This window comes from Nicotiana sylvestris, chromosome 1 (assembly GCF_000393655.2).
Source record: "Nicotiana sylvestris chromosome 1, ASM39365v2, whole genome shotgun sequence".
Lineage (NCBI taxonomy): Eukaryota > Viridiplantae > Streptophyta > Magnoliopsida > Solanales > Solanaceae > Nicotiana > Nicotiana sylvestris.
The window spans coordinates 128756670-128768784 of NC_091057.1; the positions used below are offsets into that span (position 1 = coordinate 128756670).

At 35.4% G+C, this 12115-nt stretch overlaps 2 protein-coding genes across 2 annotated transcripts; both read right to left on the reverse strand.

Annotated features, from left to right (window-relative positions):
• Window positions 1-3122: 3122 nt before the first annotated feature.
• LOC104216580 (nectarin-1-like) lies at window positions 3123-4152 on the reverse strand. The gene is made up of 2 exons (XM_009766661.1): window positions 4032-4152; window positions 3123-3694 (listed from the first exon to the last, which is right to left on the reverse strand). The coding sequence occupies exons 1-2, from the start codon at window positions 4150-4152 to the stop codon at window positions 3123-3125; spliced, it is 693 nt and encodes a 230-aa protein (XP_009764963.1).
• Window positions 4153-7157: 3005 nt separating this feature from the next.
• Window positions 7158-8654, reverse strand: LOC104216576 (germin-like protein subfamily 2 member 1). The gene is made up of 2 exons (XM_009766658.2): window positions 8510-8654; window positions 7158-8017 (listed from the first exon to the last, which is right to left on the reverse strand). The coding sequence occupies exons 1-2, from the start codon at window positions 8634-8636 to the stop codon at window positions 7197-7199; spliced, it is 948 nt and encodes a 315-aa protein (XP_009764960.1). The 5' UTR covers window positions 8637-8654; the 3' UTR covers window positions 7158-7196.
• Between the last annotated feature and the right edge of the window lie 3461 nt (window positions 8655-12115).

A 12115-nucleotide genomic window follows, 5' to 3' on the forward strand; every position in this document is an offset into this window, starting at 1 on the left:
AAGAGGAGGGATTTAGGAATTTAGAGCTAGCATACCTTCTAATTACTTATTGCAAAATTTGAGGAATCTCATTGTTACTACTGTTTTTGTGCTATTGCGGACGACTATAAAGCCAAGATCTAGAATTTGCTTTTGTCCATAACTGTTATAACCATAGCCGTGGTTACAAGAGCCATGCATTCAAATCACTGGAATACCATTAACCACTAAGTTCAACTTTATACCCACAATCAACATGCAATATTTCTTCATTTTTTTATATTTTCTCAATGAAAAGAAGAGTATCTTTGTTGGGGCAAATATTAAATGCACCTTATCGCTAGCTTTACAATTAACTTATTGGACGCGGCAATTCACTTGTTTGTCCAGTAAAATAAAAAACTGCATGAAAATGTCATTTTACATCCGGTATAATTGACAACTTCAAAAGTGAATGGAAGGACATTATAATGTAGAAAATAATATTAATCTAACTTACAAGGAAGATAGATTTGAAAGGTTGTGACTATTCGTAATAGAGCACAAACGTTGCTATTGGGAACGTTGAATTTTTTATTTTACATGTAAGGAAGTTAAGTTTTTAAGAAGGGTATATTAGTAATTCAATTTTTAATTTAAGGGCTTCCTACTTTTATAATAATATAGATATAAATATAGATATAGATTATAGTAAACCATGCCCTAATAGTAATTAAGCATAGTGTCAATAACCGGTTCCTAAAAAAATAATATAAGTCATATGGAGCTACCTCAGTTAGATTTTAAGGGGTGTCTAACATCTTCGCCTTAGAAGAACAAGAACCCTTACTCATGATCTCACTGTTCTGCTTACCTATGAAGAACCTGGCATACTAATTTAATAGGTACCCTAGTATACCTTTAAACTTTAGATGGTGACTCTCTTTCATCAACAATAAAGAAACCACAAGTTGAATCATGTTTTGACAAGTGGAAAATAGGGCGCAACAAGGGTAAACAGGTGTGAAAGTATTTTTCTGCACAGTCGTGAAGTGACTCCAACTCTTTACTCATATTTGATTGTGAATTTCTATTTCCTACTTCGGTTTTAACCTGAATGGAAGATTACCACGTAAATAACGGATATGCTATTCTCTGTCTATTTCTAGTTTATTCAATTGCTTCTGCGTTCCTTACCTTTCGTGGTTTCCATTTTGAATATTAGTTTCCAGCGCGCTGAATTTTGACTTATTTAGTCCATTGGGGTCATTTGGTTGATGGTACGTACAGGATAATTAATCTCATTATAAAATCCGCATAAATAATAGAGAAATTTTCATAAAGCACTATCTTTTAGTGGTAATTAGCTATTTATAGATACCATTTGTTATATTACGGATTGTAAATACGTTTTTTGTTGTTATAAAATGTATTAGATGTATTTAAACTACTGTATTCATGAATACAGTAGCAAAAATATGTGTGAATTAGGGAAGTCCAGTTAGTCACTTGTTGTATTCGACTGTATTCATGGCGTGAAACATGGGATTACAGCTGGACAGATTATTGTATTCGACTGTATTCACGGCGTGAAACAGGGGATTACACTATTTTTTAAACGGAAAGTGAATCAATTAACATAATAAACTCCTAATATAACTCAACAAACTCAATTATAACACACAAAATTTGTATTTCCAGTTATAAAAAAAAATTCTAACCAAAAAATACCCCAAAAACATAGCAATCTTCAGAGAAATTATATAATACATTTGAATACATAAATTATCTTAATTAAAAAAAAATATATGAATACATTCATGGAATATAGCGAGACAATGAATACAATGAAATACATAGAATACAACGGGATACATTGAAATACAATGAAAAAAAAAGACAGTGAATACAATGAAATACATAGAATACAACGAGATACATTGAAATACAATGAAAAAAAAGACAATGAATACAATAAAATACAGCGAAATACATTGAAATATATTAACAGAAAATTCAAGTTGCTCAGCCCCCAACTCCATCGCCTTTGTTCAAGAACAACCCTAATGTCGTCTCGTTGAAGCAACATCAGTATACAGAAATGGTTGATTATGAAGAATAATTGTCTCATCTGCAAGTCCACAGCATTGTTGACGAAAGGAAAGGATTTGTTAAAGCAAACGATAGATGGTCACTGGATCTATCATTAAAAAGAACGATGAAAGCAAACGATAGATGATTTTTGTTTTCTTGCTAAGTATTTATTTGGGTTCCTGAAACGGTACTATATTTTTGTACATACTCGGCATGGTATGGCGAATGGTCAACCTGTCCAGAAACATCTTTATCGGCGCTCTCTATCACCTGAAACTGTACAGAAACCTCTAACTTTTGTCTGTCGCCTGAAGTTATACAGAGAATATGAGATCGGGAAGTAGAGAGAGAGGGAGAATAGATATGGAGTAGGGGATAGGAGAAATTTGAGGGGATATGAGAGAGAAAAATAATACAAAGCTTATTTTATGGCTTAAGGGTAGGAGGTGACCATAAATAGATATTTGGCTATAAAAAATCAAAAGGTAGCTATAAAATATAATTTTTTAAAAGGATATTTATTTAAAATAAATAAGGTATCAACCTTTGCTATAGGAGGTAACTAATCCTAAATAATATGTGTCTGGTTGGCTGCACAATTAGAAAAAATAACTTGTGCACATAAATAATCCATATAACAATTCATAAATTTCCTTTTAGATTGAGTAATTTGTGTTTAATATATTTTATTTTTAATCACTGTATAAACAATTCATGCATTATAACTTTCACATAACTAACACGTGAATTAAATGACCTTTGTGCGGAACTTGTGAAATTTAATGATGTTTAGAAGCATGGAAAAAGAAATTTATACCTAAATTGTGATAATAAAAAGATTCTATTAACCCAAAAAGATTAAAAAGGGATATTACGCATTACGAAATTTTAGCTTGTCGTTTAAAAGACATCACAGATGCGTTCTAGAAATCAAAACCAAACAGAAAAAGTTACAATCATTTATATAGGACTTGTGTCATTGTATCTAGAGACAAATAGAGACGGTATAAATACATATACATAATAAATAATTCTTATCCACCATATGTATTATGCTTACAATTAAGTGACTACATAATTGCATGATTATGTTCCATGGTCACATTCGTAGGCACGAGTCTTGCTCTTATCGCCCGAACTTCCTCAACACTAGTTTGAAATGCCCTGGCCACGACTTCTTCTGGAATTTGAGGTCTACTCGCAAACATGGAAAGTGCAATAACCTGAACACCAGGATTTTGGCTGTTAAAGGCCACAATAATAGTTGCGTTACCTTCACCAACATTAAACTGGAAATGGATGAGACCTCTTGGGAAAACAAAGACTTCACCCTTTGTGATCAACTTGTTAACAAAAACATTGTCCGTAGTGATAAATCCAGCAACTAATGTACCCTCTTTTACGAATATAATTTCAGTGGCTCGAGGGTGAGTATGTGGGGGGTTTAAACCATCACGTTCAAAGTCTATTCGAGTCATTGATACACCTTGTGTGTTAAGGCCAGGCATATTAAAAACGTTGGCTACAGCGACTCGAGTGCCAAATATATTGGGTTCTCCTGGTTGTGCAATTTCCATTGATGCGAAATCTTCTGGAGTGAATGTAAAGTTCCGTTTGCATGGAAATCCGTTCACCGTTATAGCTGTTTTGCGTATATATTAAAAAAAATTATATGAGTAATTAAATATGAATAATCAGCACTATGATATAGTATGGTATATGTGTGTGTCGTTTGCATGTTAAATTGCTCCAAAGTTGCTTTAAACTAGCTAGACTTTAATTTTTGCTTATACTAATTTTTATGTTTACATAAGAAAATAATTTTGATAAAGGAGAAAGGTGTTGGTAGAAGCAACAGACATTGAGAAAAGAGATACATTAGTTCTCATCTATCAATGAAAAACATCAGTGTTTATTATAAGTAAACCATAGAGAAAACGAGATGATAAGAAATTGGTTATTGGAAAAGAAATACTAACATGAGTTGTAATCTGCGACACAAACATCCTGGAGTGGATCTGGATCTGATGCAAAAACTCTGTTATAAGTAATAGTTAAAATGGTGATGGCTACCTTGAAAAAGATCATGTAATTAGCCATGGATAGGATTGGAGGAAGTTATAAGAGAAGGAGAGAAAACGGTAGCTTTATTTATAATTAAGGGGCGTCATCATATATTTATATATAGGGGTTTCGCTTGATCATGATTGATCTAGCCATGCTCTAGGAGTAATTCTGAACGCAATCTTTCACTTTAATGATTCCAACACGGAAGGAATGATAGTAACAAAATTTTGCAAATCATATATGAAATCTCATGTGTGCGAGCCTAGTCCCCTTTAAAGTATTAAAATTGCACCATAGCAATTATATTACTTCCATGTCTAAATCAAATTAATGTAATCATCTAGAAGACTACCTTCTCGCATAATTTGTTACCTAGTAAAATGAAAAATTAAAATGATGAAAAACGTATGGAGAAGGAACTAAAAAGCATATGAAATGCTGAAATTGCTGGAAACTAGTAGTGTTCCATTGAATACAAATATAATGTTAAATCACTGTACTCATTCCTTTATCCAGGTAATTATATTCACGTCTCGTATATTAATTGGTTTAAAAGCTCCGTATTCAATTGAATAAAGCCTTTTGATATTAACATCAATTTCCTATTAAGTAGTAAGCTCAAAACTGATGCTTTTTTCCAAATGTTTGGAGAAAGCAGAAATATGTAATCTCAAGTGGCAAATGCATCTTAATTTAACACTCTCTTTGATGTTAGATATATATCCAATCAGACACTTAACAAGAAAAAAGCACCTTCATGCAACGTTAGAACTCTTTGTGAATTTAAGATAATTGCCAGTGACTTTTGTGGTATGTGTAGACTGGATGGTTATTGTATTATTATTTGGAAAGAAATGTAGCGTAAGGTTGAGTTTTTAAAATAGTTACAGTTGTTCCCACATAGTGGAAGCTTAGCTTCCTCCCCCTCCCCCAAATAATATATATCCAATCAATTTAGATTCTACATTTACCTTAAAAACAGGGAGAATGTATGATTTAAAAATACTAATTACTCAATTCCACAATCCAATCTAGTAATCTAGTAATGTTTTTCAATTCCTATACTAGTCCTATCTATGAGAAAACCGAAGAGACTAGAGGATCTCATCCTGGCCCGTTGTCCCTTTATGTTAGGTAAAAATTGTGTGGGGTAGCCACTTTTTAAAGTGGTATTTACTTCTTATCCATCATTTTTAATGCTTAGTAATAGTAGTCACTAGTCTATTAAAATTAATATAAAAAAACTGTGTTACCCTTTCTTCTATCTCTTTCATGTTAGGGAGAAGAACTGTATTGAAGGGGAATGGAATGCTTTCAGAAATACAACGGGAATAGACTTTGCTCAAGTTCTGGCACCACTATTGGCCAATACATTTGCACATGCGTTTATAATTGTACTTGATCAATTCCCTTTTGATGTAACTCTGATTCAAACATATACTTGACTTACGAATGAATATCAATGTTAGAATGTTATTCTTTATTTGTTAAAAGAATATTTCATTCCTTTCTGGCATTTAACCTTTTACTTTTTTTGTTTAACCATCCGTTATTTAAAGTCTAATGACGCGACTATTTCGAATTCGCCTTATGTAAGCTTACTAGGGAATAAACATGTATTGTGAATCTGAGAGTAATCAAAGAGAATTTTGGTTTCATTCTCTAGAAAACAAATCGTCGTCATTTGTATTTTCATCAGACTAGTAATGAAAAGGTTATGTAGATTTGTCTTATCAATGTTGCATCCAAGCCGAGTGATATCAATCTTATATGTAAATTGCAATTATTAGTATTATTATTATTATTTTGTGAAAAAATACAAATAACGTATGATTTTCTGCTACGTTATGGATCCTGAACTTATAGTTACAAGTTCAAAAGTTAAGGTCACTTGGTCATGAACTTCGAGTTTCAAGTTCAAAAGTTAAGGACACTTGGTCCTGAACTTAGAATTACAAGTTCAAAAGCTAAGGACGCTTGATCCTGAACTTAGACTAACAAGCTCAAAAGTTAAGGACAATAGGTCCTGAACTTAGACTAACAAGCTCAAAAGTTAAGGACACTTGATCTTGAACTTACAGTTACAAGTTCAAAAGTTAAGGACACTTGGTCCTGAACTTAGACTAACAAGCTCAAAAGTTAAGGACAATACGTCATGAACTTAGGCTTACAAGTTCAAAAGTTAAGGACAAGTAGTCCTTAACTTAGAGTTACAAGCATAGAAATTAAGGACAAGTGGTCCTGAACTTCGAGTTCCAAGTTCAAAAGTTAAGGACATGTAGTCGTGAAGTCCTGAACTTAGAGTTGCAAGTTCAAAAGTTAAGGACACTTGGTCCTGAACTTTATGAGCAGAAGGGTGTTTTCATCCGGGCGGGTAAAGTTTATTAAAGCGGTGGCTAAAGACTAAAGATATTTTAAACAGTGGCTTAAAAGTAAATACATGTGTTATTAGTGGCTAACCGTGCACTTCCCCTTCCAAATCCTAGCGAGAGCAGAGCACACATAAATATTTGGGCCTGATCCAAAGACTCGTTACCTCATTAAGCTTAGTTAAGGCCTTTTCCAACTGGGCTTTATTCTTCACTTTTGGTGGCTCAGCTAATCGCTTAAACTAAATATAGTCAGCGGATGTATAATATATGTATTATCGATATATAATATGTGTATAATTATATGTACTCAGTGTATAATCAATATATACTACTATTACTACAACAACAACAATAACCTAGTATAATCCCACAAGTGGAGTATGGAGATAATTAATATATACTTATCACTATTAAAAAAAAAACAGTGAATCCAATTGGCTAGTTGGGTAAAGATCCCTTTAAAGTACGGAAAAGACATTTACCCCCGTCTTTTTTGAGCTTAAACTGGAATTAATAATTGATCAAAGTATTCTTTTTACCCAAAAGGATAACAAAAGACATTAAGTGTCACCGAAATTTAGTTCGTTATTTAAAAGATAGCAAAGATGCATTCTGGAAATCCAAATCAAAAGCAAAAGCTGAGAAATTATTCATATATATCCACCATTTATTTATTATTAAGATTACAACTATAATCTTAGGTCATTACATAATATCATATCGGGAGTACATATTACGGTCCTCATATTTATCATATCGTGAGTACATATTACGGTCCTCATGTTTATCATATTGTGAGTTCATGTTACGGTCATCATGTTTATCGTATTGTGAGTGCATATTACGGTCGTCACGTTTATCATATTGTAAGTACATGTTACAGTCATCACGTGTATCACATTGTGAGTGCATATTACAGTCGTCATGTTTATCATATTGTGAGTGCATATTGCGGTCGTCACATTGGCGGCCTGAAGGTAAGCCTGCAGTAGGTAGTGCAAGTCTTGCCCTTATCGCCCGAACTTCCTCAACACTAGTTTGAAATGCCCTAGCCACAACTTCTTCTGGAATTTGAGGTCTACTCGCAAACATGGAAATTGCAATAACCTGAACACCAGGATTTTGGCTGTTAAAGGCCACAATAATAGTTGCGTTACCTCTGCCAACATTAAAGCTGAAATGGATGAGACCTCTTGGGAAAACAAAGACTTCTCCTTTTGTGATCAACTTGTTAACAAAAACATTGTCCGTAGTGATGAATCCAGCAACTAACGTACCCTCTTTTACGAATATAATTTCAGTGGCTCGAGGGTGAGTATGTGGGGGGTTTAAACCATCACGATCAAAGTCTACTCGAGCCATTGATACACCCTGTGTGTTAAGGCCAGGCATGTTAAAAACGTTGGCCACCGCGACTCGACTGCCAAATATATTGGGTTCTCCTGGTCGTGCGATTCCCATTGATGCGAAATCTTCTGGTGTGAATGTAAAGTTCCTTTTGCATGGAAATCCGTTCACCGTTATAGCTGTTTCACGTATTATATTAAAAAAGGTTATAAGAGTAATTAAATATGAATAATCAGCATTATGATATAAATAAAAGATTTAATATAGAAGACTTAAAGTCACGCATCCATAAAAAGTGAGATTAGTAAACTAGAAAATAAAGTTTTTACCTAGCTACTAGAATAGGATCATATAGACTGTTTGTGTAAAAATAATTTAATTATCCATATGGGAAAACAAGTTTAGAAATGATATAAGTGCTTGGTGATAACATATACATATTTGTGTGGTTTTGGGAGTGGGGGGTGAATGTTAAATTGCTCCAAAGATAGTTTACATCAGAGATTCCTGCGAAACGACGAGGAAGTTGTATATTTGGGAGAAAGAACAGTGAAAGCAATGAGAAAAGAGATCCGCATTTTCTCACTGAAAAACATATAGTAACTATTTATTAGTTAACCATGGAGGAAATGAGAAGTTGGTTATTGAAAAAAGAAAAAATGAATACTAACTTGAGTTCAGATCTGCGACACAAACATCTTGGAGAGGATCTGGATCAGCAGCAGAAGCACTGTTAAAAGTTATAGTTAAAATGGTGATAACTAAAAGGATCATGTTGTTTTTGGTGGAAGAAGCCATGGAGATCTAAAGGAGGAATTGAAGTTATAGTAAGTAGAGAAAGAGAGAAAATGGTAGCTTTATTTATAGGCGTTTCTATAGTTTGCATGAGATCATGATAGATCAATTCCAGGGGTCCACATGTAATCCAAGTTATATTCAATTAATCCACTACAACTAAGTTGGTGCCAATTGATACAATTAATATCATTAGTTCATGTGCTGTATAAAAGTAGAAAAAGCTAATTAACTTCGTTTGAATTTGCAGTACATAAAGTCATATCCGAACTCAATCTTTCCACTGTAACGATGTATTCAACAAGGAAAGAATATACATACTAAGAAAGGTTAAAAAATTGTCAAAATTATGAAAAAATATCTAAGTACGTCAGTATCTTGTATAGTAGCATTAATTAATCACTTGATGAAGTTAATGGATGGAGTAGCGAATGTTGCTCAGATTAGATAATTTAACCATGCATGCAAGATATACATTCTGTATATCTACAAGAAAGTAATAGCAAAAAATTAAATGTTACGGATGTGAAAGCAATGAACTTATGAATTTGCTTCTTATAGTGATTATACTTTTTCTTCGGTTTGGCTGGTGGAGTGAAGACTTTACACTCATGTAATACCAGTTACGAATTCCTTGAAGAAGTTGTCTACCGGTACCTAAGAAAAAGTAATGCAGATTAAGAAAATTTTGAAATTTTGAGAGTATAAATAAGATACGTATACGTAGTAATGTATTTAATTAGCACTTCATAAGAGAAATAAAAAATTTCTTAGATTGGATATTTTACCTATCATAAGAAATAGGGAAAAGAAAGCATATTAACCTCCATATGACCAGTTGTGATGTAACTGATGCAGGTCTAGGCCAGTTGTGATGCAACTGATGCAGGTCTAGGCCAATTGTGAACTGCATCAATCTTCTTCACATCTACCTTAATTAATCCCCTCACTGAATACCACATGGCCCGAGAATGTTACCAAATCAAGTCAAAACTCGCACTTGAAGAATTTAGCATAAAACTTCTTCTCCCTCAAAGTGTGGAGCACGATCCTCAAGTGTTGCTCATGATCCTCCCGGCTGCGAGGGTACACTAATATGTCGTCAATTAGCACGATGACGAAGGAAATCAAGGTATGGCTTGAACACGTTGATCATCATGTGCATGAAAGTTGCTGAGATATTGGTTAGCCCAATAGACATTACCACGAACTCATAGTGGCCATAGCGGATCCTGATAGCCATCATCAGAATGTCTGAAGCCCGGATCTTCAACTGATGATATCCCTATCTTAGGTCAATCTACGAGAACACTTTAGCACCTTGAAGTTGATCAAACAAATCATCAATATGTGGTAGTGGATACTTGTTCTTGACCGTAACTTTGTTCAGTTGCCTGTAGTTAACACACATCCTCATGGAGCCATCTTTCTTCTTCACAAATAGAACTGGAGCACCCCACGGTGAAACACTTGGTCTGATGAAACCCTTATGAAGAAACTCCTGAAGTTGTTCCTTAAATTCTTCCAACTCCACTGGTGTCATGTGATATGGTGGAATAGAGATGGGTTGAGTGCCCGACGCCAAGTCAATACCAAAATCAATGTTCCTATCGGGGCCCATGCCCGGTAAGTTTGCCGGAAAAATATCAAAAAAGCCTCTCACTACCGGAACTGACTCAACAGCAAAAGTATCAACACTAACATCCTTCACAAAGTTTAGGTATGCCAAACACTCCTTCTCAACCATCCGTTGTGCCTTTAGATAAGACACCACCCTATTGGGAACATAACCCAATGAACCTCTCTAATCCAATATCGGCAATCTCGGCATCGCCAATGTCACGGTCTTAGCGTGACAATCCAGAATAGCGTAATATGGTGACAACAGATCCATGTCCAAAATCACATCAAAGTCCACCATACTAAGTAACAGAATGTCTACCCTAGTCTCATAACCCTTGATAGTGATCAAACATGATTGATAAATGCGATGTACCATAATAGAATTCCCAACAGGTGTAGACACATAAATGGGGGCACTCAAAGAATCACGAGACTTATCCAAAAATGAAGCAAAATATGATGACACATACGAATAAGTGGAATTCGAATCTAATAAAGTTGATGCATCTCTATAGCAAACTGAAACAATACATGTGACGACCACATCAGATGACTCTACCTCAAGTCTAGCTAGGAATGCATAACAATGGGACTGAGCCCCACCAATCGAACTTCCGCCTCTCAGATGGCCTCTCCCTAGATGGCCTCTACCTCTAATGGTCTAACCACCACGTCTGACTGCCTGACCCTCACCCCTAGCTAGCTGAGCGGGCGGTGGAGCAACCGGTGCTATAACCATGGCAGAGTACCCTTACGTGGCATGCTGCTCTATGACATGAGGAAAAACCTCACCATATGCCTCGGATCTCCACAAGTATAACAAGCCCTTGGCTGATGTGACTACTGACCCTAAAACTGACTTTGTTGTCCTGAATGACCATCCTGAGAACTCTAAATCGGAGGTACATTGTATATAGCTGCTCAGAATGAGACCCATAAGAGCCACGACTGCCCGAAGTACCGTGTGATACCTGAAGCCCTGACAAAATTAGCCTGCTGGGATGGCCTCTACCAAATGAACCTTGACCTCTAGATGAGGCACTACTAAAACCACTAGAATGATGATGTCTCTTCTCAAATGCCGCCTCTCTACCCTGACTATAAATCCTCTCGATCCGTCTAGCAATCTCTACAACCCGAGTGAAGGGATTATCATCCTAGTCTCTCTAGCCATCTGTAGTTTGATGCCGTAAGTAAGGCCATTGATAAATCTCCTCACTCTTTCCCTCACAGCAGGGATCAAGACAACTGAATGGCGAGATAAATCTACGAATCTAGTCTCGTATTGGGTAATAGTCATGCTACCATGCTGGAGGTGCTCAAACTGCTTTGGTAGTCCTCTCTTAGAGTAAAAGGGATGAAATTCTCCAAGAATAATTGTGAGAACTGTTCCAAAGTGAGTAGAGGTGAACCTACTGGTCTGCCTCGAACATACCCCTACCATTACCTCTTAGCGGAGCCATGCATTTGAAAAACAACAAAGTCAACTCTATTGGACACAATTATGCCCATGTTGCACAATACCTCATGGAAACAGTCAAAGAAATCTTGGGGGTGCTCAGATTGTATGTCGTCAAAACGAATAGGAAATACTTGGTGAACTTTTCCAACCTCTTCAGCCCCTCGGACGACATAGCGGGTCCCTCCCTAGGTTGTGTAGCAATAATAGGATGAACTGCTAGAGTCTGATATCCGTGAGCCATCTTGACTTAAAAGTATAAATTAGAAATATTAACCAAACATTAACTTTTGTGAAAACGACCCGGAACTATGTTTTTATGAGTTTGATAGCTTCGTATCATGATTTCGAATGTGGGCTTATGCCCGAAATTGATTTTGGAAGTCCATAGGTTGCGTTG

Excerpts from the sequence above, each read along its gene's own strand:
- LOC104216576 (XM_009766658.2), bottom strand. The coding sequence starts at position 8,636 with ATGGCTTCTTCCACCAAAAACAACATGATCCTTTTAGTTATCACCATT. Across the intron at positions 8,018-8,509 it reads TGTCGCAGATCTGAACTCAA|CTATAACGGTGAACGGATTT; the intron begins GTTAGTATTCAT and ends TACGTGAAACAG.
- LOC104216580 (XM_009766661.1), bottom strand. The coding sequence starts at position 4,152 with ATGGCTAATTACATGATCTTTTTCAAGGTAGCCATCACCATTTTAACT. Across the intron at positions 3,695-4,031 it reads TGTCGCAGATTACAACTCAT|CTATAACGGTGAACGGATTT; the intron begins GTTAGTATTTCT and ends TACGCAAAACAG.